Source organism: Melanotaenia boesemani, chromosome 3 (genome assembly GCF_017639745.1).
Source record: "Melanotaenia boesemani isolate fMelBoe1 chromosome 3, fMelBoe1.pri, whole genome shotgun sequence".
Classification (NCBI taxonomy): domain Eukaryota; kingdom Metazoa; phylum Chordata; class Actinopteri; order Atheriniformes; family Melanotaeniidae; genus Melanotaenia; species Melanotaenia boesemani.
The window spans coordinates 35,538,712-35,565,635 of record NC_055684.1 but is presented as its reverse complement, the minus strand read 5'-3'; the positions used below and the strand labels follow the sequence as shown (position 1 = coordinate 35,565,635).

Below are 26,924 nucleotides of genomic sequence, written 5' to 3'. Positions count from 1 at the left end.
GGAATGCCTGCAGTTTTGGGAGCTGCCAGATTTGCGATTCTTCCCAAGCAGAGCAATGCTTCAAACTCCAGCTAAAATCTACAAAAAAATTACAGCTCAACGTAGTCAGTAGCCGTTCTATATACAGACACACATATATAAAATATGTGCATATAAATACATATATTTGTGATTAATATCTATTATCCATATATACTGTATATATGAATACATTTGCTTGAATGCTTGTTATACATATATATGTACTGCAAATATAAACAAGTTCATATATTTCAAACATTTTTGATGTTATTCTATCTATGAGGTTAGGATGTCAAGTTAAAAAAGATAAGGCTGTGATACGGAGCAGCCCCTCCCATGCACTCGCCATCCCTCCCGAGACAAAATGAAAAGGGAAAAAAAATAAACATTTTGAGTAATTGTAAACTAGCGAAGTGAGAGACCACATTTGGTCATCTGAAATAGTTTTGCCTGTATTCAAAAAGCATATCAGCAATATATATGTATATATATACATGTGTTGTATATATTTGAAATGTACACTTCTTTTAAGTGCAACTCCCCAACCAATTAACTCTGACTGGAAAAGATGCAGTGGTCCGAGTATATTAGAGCTACAAGTCCTCAGCAATAAAAATGTTTGGTCTTTTGGTCCCTAAAACAACTAAGGAATGACAGATAAGACTCCCTGGAGACCGTTGCTATGGCTCTCCTCAGCAACGGTATCCCCTGGAAACGGACAGGCACTCCGAGCTAAAGATGGCCATCCCGAATGTAAGCCAATTTGTGTCCTGAAAATATCACATTCCCTACTTCAGTTTTCTTTCCAAAAATTTGTCCCTCCTTGTTTAAAGTCTTATAAATTGGTCTTCAAAAGTCAAATGTCCAAAAACTCCACATCTCACATTAAGATCTCCTACGGCAATCCGCTGTTAGTTTTTAAAAAGTTTTGTTTTGTTCTTGATGGACTTTTGACATCCGTATTCCCTTAGAGAGTTCAGGTGGGTTGGTCATTGTAAGTAGGTTTGATATAGTACCTTTTACCCCCCCGCCCTCAGTTTTCAAGTAAAAGTTTTCGTGGTCCAGAAAAAGGTAGCTGTCATTCAAGCAGGGTTTTTTTCTTTTTCTTTCTTTTTTGTTTTTTTTTTTCTTTTTTTTTGTGGGGAAGGAGGTGTTTATAAGTGTGCAGGAGAAAAGAAGTCCAGGCGCTAACCAGGCTGGTACAAATGCTCTTTGAGTTCCAAAGTTTATCCAAGTACATCCAAAAGGAGGCATCTGTGACTCGATCATCACTCTCTCTCTCTCTCTCCTTACTTCTTTTTCTGAAGCAGCCTCAGTGGTCCAGATGTTGAGTTTGCACTCAGTGGTGGGTAGCAAGTGGTCAACATATGGTTCAGCTCAACAAAACCTGAAAAAGCACAGAAATTGGGAATTCATTTGACAAGAAAAAATATGGGGAAATTCTTAATGTTTTACACATAATAACAACTGATTTGCAGATTGAAATCTTAACAACCACTGGAGGAACTGCCATGAGATGTAGTGGTGTGCAAAAGCTAGCCAATGAACTGTCCACAAGACACAAAGAGAAACATAATCTGAGTAAAGTTACTCAGTATAATGATAGAATGGGGAAAAACGGCACCACTTACAAATTCTCTTTTCTTTTCTTTTTTCTCTTTTCTTTTCTTTTTTTGTTTTTATTGTACATTGTACTTGAGTGACCTTATTATTATTATTATTATTATTATTGTTGTTGTTGTTGTTGTTGTTGTTATTGTTAAATTTGGGTAGCCAATACGAATTGAGCTCTCAGAAACCCTTTACCCAGGTCTTACTATCAACTTGTACCTTTGGAATTGTTCTTGTTAGAAAAGTCCAGGTGATGCAGATTTCAAAACATTCATCACTCTTTAAACAATGTCTTTTCTTTCAGCAGTAATGGGCTTCTTCAAGCAAGTGAGAGAAAAACAAACAAACAAACAAACAAACTAATGCCTGTAAAGCAGGACAAGGCTATTAGAGGATTGTAAACTGATGCAAAATAGCAGTTGAAGTTGCCTGAAAGACCAATAAAACTTTAAGGGAGAACAACTCAGTCTTTGGAGAGGACTGCTGGACTGAGCTGCAACACCTATGTGGAAGTCATCAGGAAAAAACTTCCATGTGTGTTACAAATAAACAAGCCTGGTGCATTTTGAGAAAAGCTTTGTGAACTGTCAAAATAACTCTTTGGCTTTAGGGAGCAAAAGTATGTTTGACAAAAACAGGTTGTAGGATTCCCTCAAAAAGAATGTCTCTTTGACCATTTAAGGATTTCTTGCTGATGCATGATGGGACACCTGTCTCTCTAAAGCTCTTTAGCCAACACTAAGACTCTGAGTCTGGGCGTGGATAGACACAGCTCATTTTGCTAAGACAGTTTTGAAAAAGAATCAATGCTCATCCAGCAGTAATTAATCTGGCTTCCTGGCAGTGACACTGTTGATATTCTATGCAACAAAAACAGTCACTGTTTGCTCTATATTCATATCAAACAGTTTAATTATGTTTATTTTTTCATATGGTGAGGGGAATTTAATCAAGACACATCTAAACTCTTCTAGAGGTAAAACAGTCTGCATGTCTGCATGTTTACTTCAAGTAAAGTGCAAAATGCATAGCTGCAAAAATGGTATACAATCTTCAGCAAAGAAAAGGAAATGTAACAATCTTTTCTGCAGCATTCTGCCCAAAGTGTTTCAATATATCAAGAGGAGTGGTGCGCATATTTTTTGACAAATTCATACGAGATTGCAGTATTCTGCCTGCGGTGATTTGCCTTGGGACACTGTGTGGTATGGTTCAGTTAGTTTGTGAGTGGGTGATAAGTTGCCCTTGAATGAAGTCATCAGTGGTGAATGAACGACACAGCCGCAACTCTCCATCACACAGATGAAGGGAGGAGACAAAGAGGAACGGCACAATTACCCGCCTGAGGGGTAATAAATGCCTCCCTTTTGGAAGCACTTCCTTTCCTGTGCAACACACTCAACCATTTACCAATTATCCTTTACCTACAGGGTAACATGCAGGGTCACTTACTGTAAAGATGTTGTGCAAATAGAGGAGGCTGTGTGTAACTAAATGCTTCTGTAACTTTGTTTGTGTTAGCTAGCTTAGACTACTCCACTTACACAAGTGAATTTGCAGTACATCTTGTACAAAACAAGCCATGTTGACTTAATATGAAAATATGGTCAGGAGTAAAACTTCAGTAATCTTTACAAGCTTTAACAGATGATCAGGTTGTTATAGACATCTGCAAAGATTTTTTGACATGTAAAAAAGCTTATGGAAAACACAACAGACAGTGGCAAAAATAGGCGTGCTGTTGAAGCTTTTGTCACTAATGCTTTCGTTCAGTTAATCACCCATCAAACTCTGAATGACATCTAATGTCTCTAGACGGGTCTGACCTGTCTTTCCCTGTGCAGGATGGGTGCCCCGTCCACCAGGATGGCGGCGGCAGGCTGGGGCGGGGGCTAGTAGGGGCGGTTGGCATCCTTTGGCCTCTTGAGCTGAACCTTGAGTCTTTTCATGCCGATCTGAAAGCCATTCATGGATTGGATGGCAGCCTGGGCACTACCTGGGTTATCGAAGCTCACAAACCCTGGGGGAAAGGCCAAATGAGAGAACAGTGAAGAATGTTGTTAGATGACAAGGCAAGGACAGTTTTGGGTTATATGAAGCTGCAGATGAGGATAAATTTAGTAAGTGGTCCTTTATGTGTGAATTCTAAAATTGAAAGGAATAGAATTATTTATTTTGCACAGTACTATACTATTAAAAACAAACACACACAATACAGCAAGGTATAAAAATAACATTAAAATAGTTTTCAAACATCAATACAACTAATATAATAGTTATTAGTCACAGTAAACCAACAACTAGGGCTGCACAATATTAGAAAAACATACAATATGTGATATCATTGTTGAATATTAGAATAATACTAAGATTTGCAATATACAAACAAAGAATTTGGCATAAGGCTCAGATGTATTAACAGGTGTTGCATCTGGGTGGAATGCAGCTCTCGTCACACAAGCAGTCTTTACCAACATTGTGCATATTATTATGCATGTTAAAATTACAATGATGGTACATTTTCCATATATTGTGCAGCCCCTCATAACACCAGTACGACCACAGCTATAACAGAGAATATCATGCTGCCTAATTTAAACAACTTGAGGATGAGCTTTTTCCATCAGATGGATTCACAAACATTCTCTGCCATCCATTTAAGATCCACCAAATAATACTATGATTGACAGCACTGTCACTGGTAATAACATGAGACAGTAGGTTTGTATCTGTTATATTTTAAGATATATTCAAGGACATGGTTGAATCCTGAGAGTCATCCTGGCAAGTGAACGTGAAAATAAAACGGCTCCAATATATACACATAGAAATGAAATGCTTCAAGAAATTGGAGCTTTAGAAAAAAAAAAAAAAACAGCTGTAAAGATAAATGACAAAATCAAAACAGCCATTCAGCATAATTTACTATTAGTATAAGCCAGTTTTTGTAAAACTACAGAAAAATCCCAAATGTCTTGCTATAACTTTGGAAAAGGAAATAAAAACAAAACAAAAACATTGGGCTGTTCAAGGGTAGGAGGGGTTATTGACTGTGGCACAAAAAGTGATTAGTTGAAATAAAAGAATAAATAGAAATAACCAATAATCTTTTGGTTTTGTTAATTTTTACCCACCAAAGCATTTACTTTGGTTTGTCGCCCGATCCACAAACACTTTGGAGGAGATGACATTACCGAAAGGCAGGAACATCTGCATCAGCTCTCCATCCCCAAACTCTTGAGGGAGGTGGTAGATGAACAGGTTGCAACCCTCTGGTCCTGCATGGAAACAGGAAAAGAGAGAAAAACAGGGTAGGGGAGCAGGATGGCGGGGGGGGGGGGGGGGGGGGGGGGGGGGGGGGGGGGGGGGTAAGAGACAAAGACAGAAACAGAAGTAAGAAAAAAAAAATGGGAGATGCAAAAAGAGAAATTTCAGTTAGAACAGGATAAGCTTAAGGTGCTGAGTAGAAAATAAAAGATGAAGAGCACATTGTTAGCTTCTTTTTTTATTGGCATAAAAAAGGTGATCGATTGTACTGATTGAAGATGTTATGTCCTGTGGACCTTTTGTTTACCATTTCATCTGGCTGCCTTATTAGGTGTAGTTGCTCTTTTTGCTACGGTAAAATATTCTGCTTCCAAATACACAGAAAACAAAGCTAAAACAAAGCTTTTTTTTTTTTTTTTTTGGTATGGTGTGAAATCTGATATTTAAAGCAGCCCTAACATTATGTCTGCAAAGCTTTCTGCCAAAATAAACACAAATTTAGTTTTTTGTCACAAAATACCCGTATTTGCATTTTAGTCTGAATTTGTTTCACTACTGGTAAAATTGTGACATTTTCAAGAAGACGTTCAGTCTTTTTACTGATAAAATTTTTTGCCTCTCTTTGTCTAGTACAATACTATATTTTGTGTTCCTCAGTTTCCCATTTTTCATTTAATTTTTAAACTTCCAGTGTCAACTTCACATATATTCTTCTCCTTTAAGGTTTTACCACTTTTGATATTATAAACAAGCTAAACTGATCCATGCAGTGAACATGCAAGGGTCAGATTTACTGTAAAAGACCATTTGTTTTTATCAAGCTTTTATTTTTTTATTGTTGTCCTGAAGTCTCATTAGTTATGGAACAATAAAAATGCACATATAAATTAATCTTTAAATGCAGTTATAGTTTACTTTTACACTATTCATGTATAAAAAAAAATCATGGAAAACGGAGAGATAAGTTTCTATATCTACAACTTTTTGGTATTTCTTATTAAACGATCTTTAAAAGCATTAAATAGTACCTTTAGACGTTACTTGTTAAGCCTAATAAATAATGCCAATCAGTCATAGCTGGTAAATGATTTTGCATTAATTTGTATATTTTCCACAAGAGGGCAGTAATGTCCCAGACATGAGTGTCCTGAGGGGTCATCACGTTCATGAGGTTTACAGCTGAGTATGAAGTACTTATTCATATCCCTTTATTTAATTTATTGTTTAATCATAGTTACTTTTCATATTTAGATATTACTCAACAAAAAACAGAATAAATAGAGAGCAATTTCAGTTTGTCCAATATTTATTTTAACTATGCTACGTGTCTGTATCTACCAGGATATTCTACCTTAAAAGAAGATGCAAAGCAGACGTAAACACTGTATCAGGAAATGTTTGTGACCAGTGTTCGTTACCTTCTCGTTGCTGCTGTGGAATGATGGGTGGAGGGTGGGGGAAAGCTTGGCTGATCTGACCGTATGCAGCGGGGTAGGCTGCTGAGACACACACAAACGCACATACACAGCGGATCAGATAACCGTCATGCCTTCAGCACACACTCCGATACTTACAAACAATGTGATATATGCAGGTGCACAGCAGGCAATCGATCAGATAACAGACAATAGAGTCTACATGTTGCACAAACACACACAACACAGCGGAGAGAATAAACTGATGCAGTGAGACGGAAACACTGAATGTTACATGATCAAAATTCTAATTTGTACAAAGGAATGCTTATCTTTATCCTCGCCTTCCTTTTTTCCCTTCCCACCCCTCCTCCATCAGAGGCGCAAATGCACATCCAGTCATACGAGCAGACACTCAAATCAGTTCTGCAGTGAGAGTGACAGACAGACCTGCGTACTGCTGGACTCCCGTGTAAGCCTGCTGGAGAGGATCAGCTGCAGTGGGACTTTGAGCTGCTTCAGCACAGACACAGAGTGGAGTTGAGGAAGAAGAAAGTGGTGGAGGGGAGCACAGATGGATGGATGTGTGTGTGCGTGCAGAGGGAAAGAGGTGAGGCAGAGACGGAGGGAGAATGTAGATGGAGGAGGGAAAGCAAGAGCAATATATAACAAGGGTGAAAGGGAGGAGAGCGATGGAGAGAAGACCAGACAGGGGAAGAAAAGCAGAAAGGTTAGAGAGCCGAACAGAGTGGAGGCAACTCACTTTGCTTTCAGTGTGTGAAGGCCTTTTAACTTAATGTTCCTCCCAAAGTTTTTAAAAAAGAGTTTGTTTTTCTAGAAAGGCAGAAAAGTAAAAATGTGAAGGAGCACAGTAAAAACAAGCAAAAAAATAACAAACACATGGCTCCAGGTTTATACAGGAAAATAAAGTGAGTATTTTCTGCCTATCACACAAATCCTGAGTTATATTTATTCTTCACATATTCAACAGAACAAGTACAGCACTCACATCACTGGACACACCTGTTGGTATCAAGTCTCAGGTCTACAATCTGTCTGCACTCTAACACACTTGTACTTATGATGAATGCTGTGCCACACTTGAGAACTTCCTCTGTGTACATATGATACATGCAAATAAAGGAAACCACTGAGAAAAAACACATACACACACCAAAAACCACGGACACATTGAAAACCCCAATATCGTATAAAACCCAAAAAATACTGAACACACTGGACTAACAGCAACACTGAAACAGTCACAAATAGCCAAAAAGAAAGAGAGGTAAGGGCTGAATCCCTGTAAAACGTCAGCATGCTAAATCATATTCTTTTCAAACCTGGAGCAGGGTCACAGTTGTGATAGGGGATGATCAGATTTTTGCTTTTTGAGCCACCACACTGGACCTTGCTGAATCAAGACATACCTTATCTCGAGCGCTTTAAAAGTGAGATTTCTGCTTATTAATTTATTTTCTAATGTTGAGTTTTGTCAGGTACTTTTGACTAGTCACTGTCTTTTCTGCATTTCACAGCTTCAGAGCATTTTAAGCTAGCTAAGCTAAGCTATGCTTAAAACTACTCAAATTTTAAACATATTTTTCACCATCCAAAACACACGTAAAAAAATTCAGAAGTGTTTCAGTAAATGCTCAAATTCAGCACCTATTTATTTGTTTTTTTAGCAATACTTTTTTAACAGTAGAACATCTGGTTTCTATCTATCTATCTATCTATCTATCTATCTATCTATCTATCTATCTGTCTGTCTGTCTGTCTGTCTGTCTGTCTGTCTGTCTGTCTGTCTGTCTGTCTGTCTGTCTATCTGTCTATCTATCTATCTATCTATCTATCTATCTATCTATCTATCTATCTATCTATCTATCTGTCTGTCTGTCTGTCTGTCTGTCTGTCTGTCTGTCTGTCTATCTGTCTATCTATCTATCTATCTATCTGTCTGTCTGTCTGTCTGTCTGTCTGTCTGTCTGTCTGTCTGTCTATCTGTCTATCTATCTGTCTGTCTATCTATCTATCTATCTATCTATCTATCTATCTATCTATCTATCTATCTATCTATCTATCTATCTATCTATCTATCTATCTATCTATCTATCTATCTATCTGTCTGTCTCTCTCTCTCTATCTCTCTATATATTATGCTTTCTTTAAAAATTCTGTTTATGAAAACTTAAAAAAAAATAATGATGCATATTTAATATATTTGGAAATTTTTCTGGAATTATGAACTTATATTATTGTATCCACTTTCTTTGCCTAAATATCCTGGGGCTATGCCTTACGTGAGAAAAGAATAACTATTTGATAAGAGATATCTTTTTAGAAACATAATATAATAGATAAGAATTCTACATGAAAAACTATGTAGGTATTTTAAGTTTATGTCCTTGTCTATAGAAATATTTGTCATTTTCAATAGTTTCTTTCTAACATGCAGATCCTTGTTTAAATGAACTTTCTTTTGTTTCTTTTAGATGCTTTAAATGATTTTGAGATGCCTGCTTAATGTAGTCTTAAAAGGCTGAAAATCTTTCTGACCGTTTTGAGCCCATTATGTAATGAGGTGAGGGAGGGTGGGGGAAGAGCGCTACCTTCAGAGAGAGAAGACAGGAAGCAGCCACCCTGAACCCCAAAACAACTCCTCGGAGCCACGCCCAAGCCGTTTTTCTCTGAGTCCTCCCTAAAAACCACCTCCTGCAACACTGGGGAGACAAGAGTGTAAAAAAAGTAGACATATTTTTCTTCCACCTCTTCACAAACAGAACCAATGAGGCACTAGCCATGGCTCATGACACAAGCACATACTCAAGCTCCAGAAGCCCTATAAACACCTTTGCCAGACACTCATCTCCCCGACATGCTCGCTGTCTGTGGGCTGCATTCGTTTGGCCTCGGCCCCCTGAACATGCTTCAAGGCTACTCACGCATGTAAGCTGGCAGCATGCACACTTTCTAGTATAGTGTCCATAGAGCTTCACTGTAATGAAGTCACAGTTTAACACTATATTTATCAAGCGCTTCCTAAAATGTATAAATACGCTTGTGTCTGAGATTCCTTTCATATGTGTGCACACATGCCCCTGAGATGATCAGACCTACCCGGGTAATGATGTATCCCATTGGTGAAGACAGCTTCTGCAGGTGGCTGCCCATTCGCCTGGGGAGGTGGCATGCTAGTAAAACCATTTACGCTGATGGGAGAGGGGATGCTGGTCACTGTGGGGGCACTGATGCCTGGGGGAGTGCTGCCACCTGCAGTCATAAAAACAGATAAGCGTCCAAATGTATTTTTCCACCAAACCTTATGGAAAAGTTTTACTTTGACTGGCCACCTAGTCACTCTTGCAAATGTCAGAGGGGCCGGCCCAGTGGGCTGACTAAGACACTAAATGTCAGAGCTGATTTCTTGTACCAGTAAGGGCCTTGGGGTTACACAGCAACCATTGGTTCAGATTTTCAGACATTGTGTTGGAAAATAAGGAAAACTGTGCTGATATCAAACAAGTCAGAAATCCTTTACTACATCTAGAGACAATTATAGTTCACGCCATTGAGACAATTAAAGTCCACAGCACTTTGGTCATTGCTACAGAATTTTGTCTTTCTGGTTCAGCAGTACTGCATATAGTCATAACACAAATCTTCTCCACCCTTTCTTCATCTACATTCTGGTCCACATACGTATGTCGACATGAGTAAATTTGACAGAAAAATACACATGAGGTTTTTGTTATATTGGATAGCCATCGTAGTCATTTTCCAATGAATTATTTTGACATATTTTAGTAGAAATCTGATTATAAATCTGTTCCTGGCAGTTGTAAAATACATTGCTTTTGCCTCATCATTGAGCTTTTGCTGTCATCTGTAACAATCTGAAATGTGAGAAGCAGCTGTGCTGAATGAGCGATCATGGCTCCGCACAATCAGGGGCGTAATAAGATGGGAGCAGTTTTTCATTTAACACCACAGATTCAAAGAGATATTAACACATTAGATATAAGATGGTAAACGCTGACTTAGAATGACAAGTACACTTTATATTAAAAGACTATTTATTTCCTAAATTTGTTTTTAAAGTTTCTCGCTATCAAACTTCTTTAAGTGCCATAATGTGTAATTAATGACCAAATGTTTGTTAGACATAAACAATAATTTCCCTTTTTGCATTTGATTTTAATCAGCTCATTATTAACTTAGGACGCTCCTGTTTAAATTGCTTGCTTGCACATCCTTTTCCCTCCATTGCAGCCACTGAAAGAAACAGTTTCAAATGCCTTAAACCAACCTAGCGTGGCACTACATAACATCTTGCTGGAGTCGCTTGTATCCCATTAAAAACTAAGAAAAATAAATACATAGTGTTGCAACCACTAAATATGCAACAGTATGTGCTGGATGACTGGTTGATGGAAACTGGGAACTGTCCTTTAATTTTGAATCTTAACCCATTGTTACCTGACGTCGGGGTCAGCGGTGCTCCTGGGAGGCCATTGATGGTGGCCATGTGCTGCATTTGGGCAGCAGCAAAGGCTGCCATAGGACTGAGGTAGCCTCCTTGGCCTACAGATGCCATCAATGCTGCCTGCTGCTGCACCTGCAGGTGGATGAGGAGAGAGGGATTATAAGGAGGATAGAGAGCAATAAAACAGTTTGAGGTTACTGAGTTAAAAAAGACAGTTAAAAGGAAGGAGTAGGGCTATAAAGTGAAATGATGCAGAATATAGGCAGGAAGCAGAGGCTAATAGGTAGAAACCAGGTATTAACTCCCCCAATACCTGACTCCCACACACACACACACACACACATATATAGATATATATGTGTGTGTGTATATATATATATATATATATATATTTACATGACCTCAAATTCTCCATATTTATATGAGCTGGGCTTTAGGACAATCTTCATGGCTCATTGTATAAATAACTGTGGATAAAAAAAAAAAAAGGTTTGTGGGTCTTGCCTGAGCGTAGGCTCCGTAGGCTCCAAACTGCAGGGCCATAGGGTTGAAGATGCCCATCTGACCAGCCATCTGCTGCATGCGGCGGATGGTGCGCTCCTTATCCGTGTCAGCGAACTTCACCACCAGACTGGATGAGGCACCCTGTGCACCCACCCACCCACACACACACACACACAGGCGCCAGGCAGTACATATAACTGCAGTTCAATAAATGCGAGACATAAGCTTGTGTCTGTAGTTGCACACACATGCTGCACACACATCCTATCTCCTGCCAAGTCAGTGGCCTAAGAGCTACAGTTGGTGCTCACTGCCCTGAAAAATTTTGGATGGGTCATATCTAAAGGACAAATTTCCTCACTGGGATTAATAAAGTATAACTTAACTTTAGGAAGTTAATTAAATGGTATTTGACTCATCTCTCCGTGTGACTCACCCCTCTCACACACTTAATTTTTCTTACACAGTTATGGCATACTCACAGGCATCGTCTGGCTGCCGTGTAGTGCACCGATGGCCGCCTGAGCTTCAGCGTGAGAGGAGTATTTTACAAATGCACAGCCTGCAGAGAAAGAGGAGAAAATGAGTCAGGCGATACACACACACACACACACACACACAACAACAAAAAAAGGGGGGTTAACTTTTTTAACCTGAGATAAGCTTCCATCAAGATTACAACAACAATGATTTTATGACAGCCTTCTGTGCTGTGGAAACTTGGATTGGATGTTCAGTAAGCAGACTAAACCTGGCACAACATCTCTGATGGGGCTGAAATGCTACAGCGTTCTGGTGTCACTTACTATTGACAAGAGCCGCTGATGAATTTGAATGATCAAATTCTCAGTAATTATTGAGCTCTCTTAGCTGAGTAAGCTGGCTGATGAAGCCTTGTTAATGGAGCTTCACGAGGAATCTGAGTGATCAAGCGCACTGTAATCATCAGGCTTAGTTATCATTGGGCCTCATTGATTGGCTGCTAAGCCCACTCATGAACTTCATGCAGTGAACTTGTGTAACACTCTGACAACATGTTTTGAAAGGAGATTTTTCTAGCATGACTTGAGGTCCAGTGGTTAATAATGAGGTTTATTCTGTTTTTTTCTTTAATCAGAGCCATGTAAAAGTTGGCTCATGAGGTTAATGGGGTCCATCTGTAAAGTGTAAAGTGTTATTGGTTTTTATCACTCGTTGCTTTTGCCAAAGTTTTCCATTTGAACTTCAGTCAGATTTCACAGAATCAACAATATTCTTATGCAACGACTCCTCTGACAATTGTAAAAGAAACTGCTTTGACGTCACTTTACATGAGAGTTTAAGAAGAACTTTGCAAAGTCACCAACTTTGAAAGGCCAAATCATTTCTGTGCAGTAGCCTGTGAAAGACTCTGCTGGCTCAAAGTCATAAACAGCTATAAACTCACCTTTGCTGTTTCCATCGGGACCTCTGAGGATGGTGCATTCTTCGATACTGCCGAAGGACTCAAAAAGGCGCCGCACATCATCTTCAGACTGTTGCTTGTTGAGCATGCCCACAAAGAGCTTTCTGTCTTCTGAGGGGAAGGTAATGATCAGAGGATCAGAGATGTCTTCAGATGGAAGAGTTTTTGTTCAGCCTTAGATATGAATACAGAAATTACCAAGGAGAGGTTCTTAAAAAAAAAAGGAATCAAACCTACAAGGAGTCAGTTAGATGATGCCAAAAACAACTTTAAATTGTTAAAAACCCATTTTGTGCTTTTTTCATAGATTCTTGGCTGTTTTAAAAAATGAGCCATGCTATTAATTCATAAGTAACTGAGCGATGCTAAATGAATTAATTACATAAAGCTTTAATATATTGAATTTTGCTGCCACTAACGATGCAATTCTTGGGTTTTTCTCATTCAGTGATGTACTGCTGTGCAATATTAATGCACTAGATTTAAAATAGAGTTTCTGTTTGAAAACAAATCTTACTCCTGATGCATCTAATGCTTTTCAAACAGCTGTCCATTACAGATTAGCTGTAGATTATGATTAATTCTTGGAAGGCCTTTCCTTTTCAGTCTTCACACATGGCAAAGTTCACATTGTACTATTTGTTCAGCGTACTGTTTCTGTGATAAATATTTGTTTTTACGCATGTGTCTAATCCCTTCATAATTAAAATAAAAAGAATGTTGTTACTAGTTAATATTTCTCTTACATTCAGACTGAGCTGCCAAGCCGTTTTTGGCTTACAGTTGTATAGCAGCTCTACACTTAAGAGGCTAATATGATAGTCTACACTTCTTCAAAGTACAGTGAGTAAACGCTGCAGTTATTCAATTATTTCCGGACTTCATCTGCAGCATTTTGCTTGTACCATCTGGACTGCTTTCCTGTAATAATGCCATGACAGAAACAGGCTATGCAAAGCATCCCTCTTTCCAATTTGGGCTGCGCTTTATTGTTTTAAGTATCAAATCTCTCTCCTTTCATTGTGGAAGGCCTCCTGCTGATTTCCCAACATATACTATGACTACAATGAAAATACACCCCCCAGAAACAAGTGAAGAAAAAAAAATCTCTGTGGAAGGTTAGAAAGTGTTTATGTGACAGGAACATCTTTTATTGACCAGCAAGTAAAAATGAGCCTGTATTATGAGGTCGAGATTGTATCATTCATGTAATATCCATGCAACCGATTCAATAGACGTTTTGTCGGACATAGATATAAACTGAAAAAGACGTGTGACAATCCGTGGGTCTTGCTTGTCACACTAATCTGACAGGATTCTTTTCAAAGAAGCAAAGGAATCTTCTTATTATAGATGAGGAATTTTGCCTGTCACAGGTGTCATGCTGGAGACAAGACCGATGCGTTGGTGTTTTCTGTCCTCAGATAAGACCACGATTCAGATTTTACCAGAGCCTATGTTTGGGTCTACAGTCTTTCTGGTTGAGCTTCATTTACAAAAACAGCATATTGTTATGTAATCTGCATCAGCTATAAATTATATCCATCAGTCAAAGACTGGGTTGAGACCAGCTGATAGCTACATTATTGCAAGAATGGAGAGAAGGGTTCTAACTTCTGTGGACCTCATGTCAGCCATCATGAATGCCAAATAAGTATTTTACCCCCCCCCACCCTCGAAAAAAAAAAAAGGAATTGGAAGATAATATAATCAGATGCAGATCCGTCACACATGAGCATTAATGAAATATAGGCATACTGAAGTCCAGCAAAGATTCACAAGTGCCAACATGTGACAGACAAGTCACGGAATCAGAGTTTGAGGGGAATTGTGGAGCACACATGGAAAGTGCGTTGGCTCCCACCAGTAGCAGATGTGTCGACACGCACGGCTGTTTTCTGTTCTTACATTACATAAAAATCGGAGCTTTGTGGAAATGGATGTATATGTTTGGAAATTAATGAGCCTCAGAGCAATTGCCTCTGAATGTGCTCTGCAAATTAATGTGTGCGTAGTGTGTGTGAGTGCGTACGTGTGAGTGTGTTTGTGTGTGCGTGCATCTGTGCCGATGGTCTGTTCCCCGCTGCCTGGGCTTAACAGGGTGTCCTTGCCGAGTCAACAAGACTAATCTGCGCTCTGGCCTTGCACAGGGGGGTGGGTTGGTATGGCGAGTGTTTACAAGATTGTAGCACACATCAGTGTTGGAGGACGCACACAGAAACATACACACACAGGACACACAGACACACTTTGAAAAGCGCTTCCCCCTCACATCTTTTTGGACACATACACATTAATAGAACACAACTCACTGGTGGCCAAAGCTTACCATTCTATAGAGAAGCCAACAATAAATATTACATCTCTCTTTTACAAAGGACTTAACATGCATGCACACTCAGTAATATTTAGCAAGAGAGCAAATTATTATACACCAGAGTCTCAACATTATGTAAAGTTCTCTCATAAACACACATCACATGACCATGTGTCTCCCTCATATCCCTCCACTGTTATATTAATAGGCTACTGGATCAAAGTTCTACTGAGATAAATTTAGTATCAGTAGGAATACCTGTTCTTCTGTTAAATGATCAAGACTTCATTTATCAATTTAATCAACATTTAATAAACATGTAAATGAAGTACACTGGTTGACTTCTAAAATGATGGTTAGATCATAAATTTTCTCTTAGTTATTTGACAAACTGGCAGTTATTCAACCTTTATTAAGCACTTTTAATTTTGTTTTACAATGTTAGACATAAACTTTAAATACTTCTGCCTGATGGTGTAAATGTTTCAGTTGGATTTTGCTGTCTGGGATATCATCAGGTCAAAAATCAATGAAAGGATGGTAATTTTCTTCTGCAGATCATTTAATTCCAATATAAACACCCTGGAGCAGGTAATGAGTTGTCATAGTGATGCGACCAGGTAAAAGAAAGAAAGCCACCGTCATGACCCTGAAAACACCAACTTTCAACATATCTCACCTCATAGTAAACCCCCTTTAAGGCTCCCGATGATTGTCCCAAATACTGATCTTACTACTACTACTACTACTACTATTACTACTACTACTACTACTACTACTACTAATAATAATAATAATAACAGAAATTATAATTAACATATGGTTCTCCACAATCTTTTTTTGGCCAGTAATTTTGACCATTTTCATTAAGACCATATATACCATATCACTTTTTAAAAAAAGTGATATTAAAAGGTATAATTATTATTTCACAAGAAAATGTTATCAATAAAAACCTCACTGGTTAGATGCAGGTTAGGAACTTGATTACATGATGTGACAGTATATGAAATATTAAATTCTAGCACTCATCTGCTGCAGCAGCTAAATGTCACTTACACCAAGTGCAACATCCTATTAAAGTTATTATACAAGTAAGGGATAATGCCCAACGAGGTGGCCGTTATCATAAATTAATGGACGACGCGGAGGCGTGAACCATCCGACGCTTATACCACGGACCTGACACAGAACCTGCAGCTCGGTCGGCCGCAGTTAAAGTTACGTGACACAAACATTTCAGAGGGTGGGTGCAGCTCTTACAGCTTGTGTGTGTCCAGAGGATGATGCAACATTTGTTTCAAACAGTCAAAGGCTGTGTCCGAATGTCCACCCTACTCCCTAACCCCTCGTTTCCTATGTAGGGTTGCACTACGTAGCACACTACATAGTGCACTCATTCTCTTGGCGATTTGGCGATTCGGACATGAAGCTGCCTATTTTTTCCTCGCCGCAAACCACGTGACTACTGCCATCACCACGGCAGCCAAAGTTGTGTGTAAATATTTTTATTTTTATTCCTTATGTTGGATTTTATTCTTTATTTGTTTGCTAATAGGTAATTTCACGCAGCTCAATTTTTTTGCCTTGTGGCGCCATGTTGAGCTTCTGCCCGCAATGCATTGTGGTCTATATTGACCCGTCTAATGACCATCGATGCTCACTACTTTTTAAGATGCATTGTGGGTAATTTTGAGTGCCCTACTTTTTCCTCTCTGGACATTCGGACACTCCGACAAAATGCGTGGCCCCTATATAGGGTGCTATGTAGGGAGTAGGGTGCACATTCGAACACAGCTAAAGTCCACAGATAGTTTCCTACATGTTCAATAAGCCTGCAGGCTGCTCTGATCTGGCACGTCTGCAGCCCAGCATCTGAGTTTCTGTTGCCACGGTTACCAACTGCCGTTTAGTCAGCGCAATAATTTACAACAATAAGTCTATTTGACTGAAACTTCTTTTACAGATGTTCATTATCACTTTTTAATGTAACCCCCCCAATCAGCCAATCAGAATCAAGTATTCACCCAGACCATGGTATAATAACAATTATATTCTTTAACATAATGCATATATCTACCTTTGATACTTTAGGTGCACTGTGCATGTCCTTATACCTGAGCAGGATTGAGTTCTTTTAAGCTGTTTTATTTGTGCTTGCACTCAACTAAAAGACTTCTTCATGCTTGACTGCTATTAGAAGTGTAATGCCTTGCCATTACAGTGTGTTGCTTTGAAATGCAGAAGTGTGGTGAATGGATGAGAGGCAGAGAAGTGAGCTGAGTACATACAGAAAGAAATAGACCTCCAGTTCAGACGCGTATGCACAACTTGGATTGCTTGTGCTGTTCTTCTTCTCAGTCAGTGCTTGCTTCTCTTACCTCCTGCTCCATCAATCAGCCTCCAAAAACCAGCAGACTAAATGGAAGAGGATGTCAGGCAGGCTCTCCTCCTTTCTTTAAAGGTTATTTTCTTTACAGGCTAACACCTCTCTCTCCCTTTGCCTCTACTGCTTATCAACTGTTAGCTACTTGCACGCTCTATTATTTTCCTTCCCTCTTTCCCTCTTTCTTGTAGCTACAGAATCACTCTGGTGCCAATTATATTAACAATGGAAAGTTTGAAAAACTGTCCGAAAATGGTCAAACTTCTTCAATCTTGTCTTGTGCAGTCCATTGATTGATGTCAAGAGTGGGTCACTACATGTCTAGACACAGAAAATTTGCTCCAAGCAGTCTTGGCTGTCAATAAAGCCCAGTGCAGAAAATACCAGACTAGACATGCACATCTGCTTTAAATAATCTGCAGTTTTTTTGATTAATGCAAACTTGTGACATGAGTGAAATAGGACTGGCTTTGTTGCAGACAAGTTTTTATACGCAGCATAAAGCACAACAAGCAGCGCATGCTTCTGCGTATGTATGTATGTCCTGTACATGCATCAGAAACTCCAAATTAGGAGCTGGAGGCTGAGCTGGCTAGGAAGAGCTGTGGTTATATACTAATGTGTTTTGAGTACTGGAGGGTCCGGACATGCTGCGCTGTCAGCGTGCGTTGAAGTGCAGGGCATCGTCTAACGGGACAAATAATGGTGAGGCTGATGTATGCAGGCAGCATGTTTGTAGGGCTAGGACATAGAGAGGCGGAGGAGAGATGGAAGGAACCAAAGAAGGGCATACAGTACCTCCTCGACTCTCACTGTCTGCTGGCTTCACCTGGATTGGTCTGTTCATCTATGACAGAAAAAGAGAAACAAGGGGAGAACAATTAACAGAAAGAAAGGAAGAGAAAAAGAGGAAAGACGAGACAAAGAGAGCAGTTAGCATCATGTAATGGCACATGCTTTTACCCTCCCCCTCTACAATCAACTTTTTTGAAATCACTCAGCCAAATTACGGGTAAAGTGTATTGAAAATCTCCAAAGCTGTAGCACTTATAGCCACTGGGGGAGAAGCTGGTTGGAAATATTATTTGATCTGAGATGAAAGGGGAGAGAAGGTTGGAGAGGGGAAAAAGCAGAGAGAGGAAGAGAATGAGAGAGGATGGTGGAGAGGTAACTGTGGGTCAACAGAGCTACATGTGCATCATCCTAATTTTTTGGGGTAAGGTAGATTCATACACACTCATAAACAAAAGCAATACATGCATACGGAGCTAACAGTATATTGAGTGAGTTTTCAAACTACTGGGCTGCACTGCAAACAGTTCGAGCTCTTCTCTTAGCTTCACATAAAAGTACATACACACACACACATCTCTCTGTTCCCCCACTGAGACCTTTCCACACTGTGTCCGCTGAGGCTCTCCTTTCATTTCACTCCTGCCTGTCAAAATTTTCCTCTCCGCCTCGCCACCCTGCTAAACGCTCGCCACCAATCAATTTTTAATAATGCCAATCGCCACGCTGCCAGGAGGAAGAGGAGAGGAGAGGAGAGGAGAGGAGAGGAGAGGAGAGGAGAGGAGAGGAGAAGATTGTGAACGTGAGGGATAAAAGGGAGAGAGAAAAGGTCAAGGCTTTCTGTGATGCAGAATCTGTTTTGCAAAATGTCATTAAATATTTTCCTTTGAGTTTGCTGATACAGTCATCATCTGTATGAGTCTGCAAGTTTCAGATGATTTACCAAAGGCAAAAACCTTTGAGCATGAGGACACAAGGACACAAGCACAAACTACGCTCAGACCTTCACCCTTTTTACTGCTGCTAATATTAAATCCCATCATTCTCTACAACACTGATTTAAAATGGAGTTACCCATTCCTTCCTCTCCCTCATCTCCTCCCTCTCTTTGACAGCCAAGAGAACCCTACTAATGTTTTTAATGTGCTGTGATGCATTATTTATCAGACTGGCTGTTGATATGGAAAAAGGACAAGTGGGGATAAAGAAAACAGGGAATGGAAGAAAAAGGGAGCTAAACATTAGTAAAAAGTGAGAACGTGAGAAAGAAGGGATTCATAAGAGGGGCAAAAAGAGAAACTACAGTAGCTAAAAACACATTAGAAAGAAATAGTGGTGTGTGGTAGTGTGTTTGACGAGGAAGAAATGTGGTGATAAAAAAAAGGAGAGGGGGAGGAGGAAGAATGAGGAAAAGAGGGCATAGGGGGGAGATGAGGACATAGATCGGAGTATGGGACAAGGTCAGCACAATGCTCCCAGGGGGCCTATAAGCCTGCATACATATGAGCACTTTTACCATGACCCATACAAATGGTCTGGCCTCAGTCTGACCTAATTGTGTTCCACCTCTGTAGAGTTTTATATGCAAGCGCAGGTTTTTAACTTGAACGCTACTGTGTATGATCCACTGACCCCTGTTGGTTCTAATTTCACTCTGCACTGAGACTACTTGGAGGTTAGATAGTACTGAAAGAATAAACAAAAGGAATAAAAAACTCTTTTAAATATTTTCCTCCATTCTCCTTTTGTTCTCATCTATATATATATATATATATATATATATATATATATATATATATATATATATACATCTTAGTAGCTGTTTGTTTTATGCTGTGTGTAATAATATATAATAAGTAATAATAATAGTTCAGCTTTTCTACAATAATTGCAAAATTATAGTGAATGCAGATTAATGTTTGATTCTATTAATTGGTCACTGTTAGTTGAGCCCTAGTGTACAACATGTCCACAGATGAATTTTTAGATACTGTTCAAAATCATGTATAGTGGTTAAACCATTATTTTCTTTTGTCACTGAGAGCTGAGTGCCATTTCATGGGCCGTCTATCAGTGGTTTCCATTATCCCAGGCCCATAACTGCTTCAAGGTCAGTTTTATCATCCTGCTCATAATAGGGTGAGTTAGCACCAGCCCAGTGGACAACTGATCCCAAAACAGTTGTTAAAAGCAGACGCTGACTCGCTCAGAAAGCTCCCCCAGGATGTCTGCGGAGGTGCTGGCTAAAGCCAGATGGCAGCATTGAGCAGGAGAAGCCCTCCTAAGTCTAATGTCATCAACACAAAAGGCACACATATACATACAAAAATACATATGCAAACTTGTGCGCACTCAAACAAGCATAAGTGGGTAAGCTGACATAACCAGACATGCCTGCTTAAACATACAAAGCCTGGCTCACACAACATAAACCATCCCAAATAAGTCTGCAGAAAGCAACCAAGCATGCATAGAAGTATACAACAGGATACAAATAGGCATACGCACAATAGATATGTAAATTGAGCCTTGTGAGTCAACATGTGCACAGCCTCAAATTGGCTCTTTTTTTGCTGCAGGCATATCTAATACCTTGGTTTTCACTTTGTAAGAGAAGCCGCCTCTTCATCCACGCCTTTGAAAACACCAGTGAGACATGTGGACTCTCTCGCATACATGCTAAGCTCCGTTGTTGGTGAAAGTCCACCTCAGCACCCTTGCTGTAGAGTGGCTTTGGTATGCCACATGATTGACAGCTCAAGAACTGCAGCTACACAAATGCACGAGGGCGCACACACTTGCCACACGCCTCTGTTGATTATGTAACTCAATGACAGCGCTCTGCCTCAGTGCTGCCATAGATTCCCTGTTAACTAGAAGCTGAGGGAATTCATGGTCTGCATGCAGTCTGTGCTGTACCAAACTGGTGAGTCATTCTTCTGAATCAGTCTGGCACGGCCTCTGTGTCTAGCAAAGCCCACAGTATTAGGTCCAAACAGTGTGGGACTACATTGCCTTATTGGATTTTACCTCAAAATGGGACAAAACCAAAGTCCTTGATCTGAGTTTTGCCTCTTACTGTATTGATTTCACTGCATGAGAGCCACAAAATTCAGTTACAAAAACACTGTTACAATGACAACTGTATGGGATTTCTGTACAGAAACTTGTTATGTCAAATGTGCTTCAAATCCGGTTTATTACAAGTTGTTCAAAGCAGCAATGGCAACTACAAGCTAACAGACACACAAAAAACAATGCATGCACACACAGCTCACAAGGACACCAAAGTCCAGTCACTCACACTCCTATTATTCTCTGAGAAAAAGAATATTGAAAGTATGCTTTACGAAACTCGAGAGAGGAGGTAGGATTTTCTCATTTTCACCCTCGTCTCGCAGATGTGTTTTTGAGAGAGAGAGTAGAGCAGAGCAGGCCAGGTCATTTCATTATCACAGTGAGAAAGCACTCCATGAAGCTCTCTCCGGGACGCAAGGAAGGCTGCTCATAATATCCCTCCTCTGCTATTGTAAAAACTCTGTTTTACATTCTGCAGCTACAGTCCTTTTCTTTTCAAACATTACAATTGCCTTCATTTTTTTTCCATCTCATTTGAATGTCAAGATGTTTGGGTCTCCGTTTATACATCTTTTAACAGATATGAGCACCGCATGTTGAAGAAGCTATGAGGAAAGGGCCACTCCAAATTTTTCAGTTTCTCTGCAGGAGCAAAACTGATGGGTCTACATCTCACCAAATGCCAGTGCTAATGTCAAATGAACCACTGGCACTCGACCTCGAGCTGCTTTCCAAACTATCTCAGCATGCACAACACTCATCTTGGAATGGAGACATGCCAATAGAAACATTAGCTGAACAAAATATGGTTATAACCCTGTGATTCTTTAGAGAAAGTGGGTTTTTGTATTGAGAGGGAAAAAAGCAAAAGACTAACTGACAGGCTTGAAACATTTAGCACATGGAAAATAGGCTTGACCAGTGGTCACGAGGAGGACAACCTATTTTAAAACCATTGATTTTACTATAATTCACAGTTGGGATTATTGTAAACCAATGAAAGACCCCCCACATTTCCATTAAAGCTTCTACAGTTCAGGTGAAATTTTCTTTTCATCGACTTATTGAGTCCCATAAGTATTTTACAGCATCTGAAGCAACGAAGGCAGCTCACACTCTTCCATTAACATTATTACTGCAGTAGGGCGACTCCTAGAAATGGAATCAGATAAGGAGCAGAGGTTTTTTTTTTGTCATAAAGAAAGATATCTTGATCGGGGTGAAATTACAAGTCACTCAGTGACTGTCAAGCAAATATCAAGAAGTCTTAAAATACTAAAAAATAAAAAAGGAAAATGCTCATTTTAAATGTTTCCATCAGGAATAGAAAATGAACAAAATCCGTTACCTTGGTGATATACAAGAGACCAAAAGATTTTACTACTTATTTAAACCTAGATTACTTATCACTTGATTTCCTTTTTAGAATAACCGTAATTATTTATTTGACATAAATAGCTTAAATGATGTCCCAGTTATATTTTAAGTTGAGCCTCTCTATCATCGACCTGTTCCCTGCCTCTTTTTCAACCTCCATGCTGTTGACTGCTTTTTTATATTTGACTGGACATTTGTCACCTAACACATGATAGTCGCTCTGGAAGCCCCTGAAATACCCAGAGTGCAGCGTGATTTGATGTTGTCCCAAGCCCTGTTTGACAACAACTTTCAGGTTAGTCTATAAAATGATAAATGGCTAATCCCCACACGGATTGCCCTCATGTTTAATCTCCTCTAATGTCTGCACGTCACAGTGAGTATTTTTCCACCTTTTCTACCTGTATAGTTCTTCATCTTGACATACAGTGTGGCCGAACATTAAACCTTTCTTTTGGAGTAAAACATTTTGCACAGAGATCAGTGTCTGTGTGTGAGGGTAAAGAGAGGCTATAAAGTGAAACATCCCAATCTCTTTCCTTTTGTTGTAATTCTTCTTCTTTATCCCCGCTCATCTCTACAGACAAACGGAGATGGGCAATCTGTTTCCCGTCAGATCAAGGGTGAGGGGAGTATTTTCTGACAACACAGCGGCCTGGCCCTGTTGTTTGTGCTGGGATTGAGTGGCATGCCGCAGTCAGCCTGAGTGGACTGAAGCAAAAGAAGTACTGAGAAAAAAAAAAAAGGAAGAAAAACATCCAGATGAATTATGAATTGGCACAGACTGTGTTTTCTTTGGCTGTTACACCGCAGCACTTGGGTGGCTAGTAGCAACAACAGTGTGGCTGCAGTGTGCATCATAGCAAATTAGACGTCTAATGTTTAAAATGCCATGAGATGATGCAGCACTGCAGCAGACCTAACTTTCTCACATGCAGAGAGTTTTTTGAAAGTCTTGTCAGGCTTTAGTTTCTTGCAAAAATAGAATAATTGTGCCAGATTAATTTGAACAGCTGAATTTACATGTTTAATTATGAATTGTCTATTTCCTAACCTTAAATTCCCTTTAAAAAAAAAACCACCATAGGAATGATGAAGGAACCTTTGTGGGCTTTTTTCTCCTTAGTGTTTGCTGCTGCTTGCTTTGTGATGCTGCTGTCCCAGCAGCGTCTTGCAGGATCATTATGTCTCCACAAAGCCAGATGAAAGGAGGCAAGCCTCTCTGTCCGGCTCTCTGATTGTCCTTGATTCCTTCATCAAGGCAGCCCATGCACACCGTTCAGGCATATGCAGAAGAAGAAGAAGAAATAAAAAGATAGACAGGCACACACACACACACACACACACACACACACACACACACACACACACACACACACACACACACACACACACACACACACACACACACACACTTATCAGCATGGAGCAACATTCTTGGCTTGGTGTGCTTCAAAATAATCCCAGCTTTATAGCCTGGTCATTATTTTTGTCTGAGCTTTCATCCACAGATTCCTCCTGAATTTCTTCTCTGATTGAAAATAATTCCCTTTGTGCTTTAACTACCTTTGAAAATACTTTGTTTAACTTTCTGAAGACCTGTTGTCCATAAAGCTAGTTATAAAACACATTTTGAAAGCCGCATGTTATCACACACCCCCGCTCCTCCTCCATGCCTTTTCTTATTTGCCTGCCGTTGGTTGGGAACAGCAATGCTTTTCTCACATCCATTGTTTGATCCATTTCACACCAGCCCACCTCTTCTTTATCTCCTCCTGTTTTCGCCTTCTTTCACTGGCGGGCAGCCTGAATGCTGGCATTACAGTGGGACGGCTTTGGAGAGGTTTTTGAATGAGAGGTTCAAATGAAATTGTGGAGCTCTTTCTGTTTTCCTTTCTGTTCTTGCTCTACATCCTATTATTTTTCCCCTCCGTCTTCTTCCTTCTCTTGCAGCACGAATTTACTGTTGAATTGAGTAAATGAGTTCGAGTGTGACAATTTTTTTTCACCTTAAGTTAATGCAGAAAACAGTGTTTCCCCCTCATTTCCTCCATCTTTTCTGCGCTCTACCTGCATAAGAATCGATGTGGAATGAGAGTAGACAGGGTTCCCTGCTAACACTTTAATAGGAATTGACAGTTTAGAATTCTGTTGTCACTGTGTAACTTGATAAAAAAAGCACATCATCTGCACCCCCAAATGATTTTGCCCTGTCAGGACTTGTTACAGCTTCACACTTGCCTGTGACATGCTTGTACACACACAACATCCTACACACTAAAGACTCATGCAAATTAGATGCACATACAGAAGAGGTGATAAATGATTCTTGTCAAATATTCCATTTTAAGTGTCTATAAATGTTTAATTTGTTGCTTTGTGACACACACCCGACTTTGAGATTCTTTTGTAGGGCCTGGCCACAGGTTGATTATCACACTCCAGCTTGATTAATCACAGAAAGAGTTATTGCTAATAGAAAACAGTGACATGATGGGGAAAAAAACAGGCACAGGTACAAGAACACCTCTTGTGATATTTTATGTGATCTGATGTGGTACACCTTGGCAATCATCAACTCTGATGTTGCCATAGGGACTATAGCTTTGACTATAAAAAGAAAAGATCTATATGTGGAGGCGTTTGAGGGCGGAGGTGCAGAGTGAAGCAGTGAGCGAAGGAAAGGAGAAGACATGGGGAATGAAAAGTGTGAGAAAATTGGTGCGAAAGGAGCGAAGGTGTCGCTGAGGGGCTGAGCAGATCTCACTTTATGTGTGAGCTCGTGTTTGTGTGCGTAGCGTACCTGCCCACCAGAGCTTGTGTATGTATGGCTGCTCCTGTGTATGTAAGCTTCCAGGAGGGGAGAAAACCGACAAGGACAAAATGTGATAGAGTTGGTTACTAAGTGAGAGAAAGGGAGAAAAAAAGAGAGAAAAAAAACTAACTAGAAAAAGTGTAGAGGACAATTTTCAGCCTCACTTTGCCTCTCCCTCTAAGCTTGCTGCATTGCTCGGGCTTTGCAGCATACAGTGAAGATTAGGCCAGATGAGAAAGCCATAAATTCTACTTTTCTCTTTCCAGAGGTGAACATAAATCATAGCTGGTGCTTGCGTGCTATCACTGGGTTTTTGCTTTTCACTTATCTAATGAAAAAAAAACAAAAAAAAACAAACAAACAAAAAAAAAAAAAACAGCGTATAACCTGTCATATTCTAAACTGGGCAAACTGCTTTCACTTACATCCCTGCACAACTTCTGCCTTCTTTTCCAGCCATCACTGAGGCACAGAAACTGCGAGTTGGTTTCCCATAATTGCTGCACGAGTATTCATGAGCTTCATATCACTGGACTCTGTGTGTGAGTGAGAGCCAGCTTGAAATGCATGTGCATATGAAAGATACCTCACAGCATATGCAAATGTACATGTAGACACAAATAGTAGCACAAGAAAACAAGTCGTGAAAGTGCTCGGTGAGGAAATGCTACCACTCCGATGTTCAGACACACAAAAAAGTATACAGACACACGCACCACACACATTTAAACACAGTCTTGGTTGTTTCATGAGGTTTAGGGGATGACTGTGTAAAGTGCTATCACTCATAGCAGCCTGAACTTTATTAGTAAAACCAGAGAAACCGAAAAAATAAATATCAGCACAATTAAGAAGCACCATTCATCACTTATAGTGTCAGTATAATTCAATAATTTACAGATGGGATAAATCTAAAAATCATTTAAAAAGTTTGGATTTTTAACATGATTTATTTTATTTTAATCACCATGTTTCTGAAGAAGCTCAGGGTTTCCTGGTCAACTTGTGCTATTTGTAAGGCTCAATCAAATTCCTATTTTCTGGTCACTTTCTGGTCAATTATCCAAACAAAAACTGAGGCCCAGAAGGAATGTGAATGAACATCTTAAGGAACAGCTGCTACAGTCCACAGTAAAATAATGGAGGACCCATACAAACAATAAACAGGTGGGAGGGGAGCAGGTGAAAAAAATAAAACTTTATCATAAACCAAACAGAAGGTCCTGCAAAGACTGGATTAACACATGCTACACTCTAAACCAACAGCAATAAAAACTCAGACGTGAGCACATCACTGGATGTTTGGCAAGGAACTGGCATTGAGCAAAAGAAAACTTACTGAATATATACTGAGGAGCAGGTGTGGCAAGAAGTAACTGAAAACCAGGTGTGACACAAGAACAGTGGAGTG

At 39.7% G+C, this 26,924-nt stretch overlaps 1 protein-coding gene across 7 annotated transcripts in view; it reads right to left on the bottom strand.

The window, feature by feature from the left end:
* Nucleotides 1-187: 187 nt before the first annotated feature.
* Nucleotides 188-26,924, bottom strand: part of celf4 (CUGBP, Elav-like family member 4) — a 96,223-nt gene continuing 69,486 nt past the window's right edge. Inside the window, exons 3-14 of one of the 7 annotated variants that reach the window (XM_041980608.1) lie at nucleotides 18,250-18,298; nucleotides 12,731-12,859; nucleotides 11,787-11,866; nucleotides 11,305-11,445; nucleotides 10,794-10,932; nucleotides 9,435-9,587; nucleotides 8,927-9,037; nucleotides 6,765-6,830; nucleotides 6,318-6,398; nucleotides 4,767-4,910; nucleotides 3,459-3,652; nucleotides 188-1,408 (exon numbers count right to left, since the gene is read on the bottom strand). In XM_041980608.1, the coding sequence (XP_041836542.1) occupies nucleotides 3,525-3,652; nucleotides 4,767-4,910; nucleotides 6,318-6,398; nucleotides 6,765-6,830; nucleotides 8,927-9,037; nucleotides 9,435-9,587; nucleotides 10,794-10,932; nucleotides 11,305-11,445; nucleotides 11,787-11,866; nucleotides 12,731-12,859; nucleotides 18,250-18,298 (1,221 nt within the window). In that variant the 3' untranslated portion in view covers nucleotides 188-1,408; nucleotides 3,459-3,524. The remainder of the gene's footprint in view (nucleotides 1,409-3,458; nucleotides 3,653-4,766; nucleotides 4,911-6,317; nucleotides 6,399-6,764; nucleotides 6,831-8,926; nucleotides 9,038-9,434; nucleotides 9,588-10,793; nucleotides 10,933-11,304; nucleotides 11,446-11,786; nucleotides 11,867-12,730; nucleotides 12,860-18,249; nucleotides 18,299-26,924) is intronic. The other 6 variants (XM_041980613.1, XM_041980611.1, XM_041980609.1 and 3 more) reach the window with 6 other exon arrangements.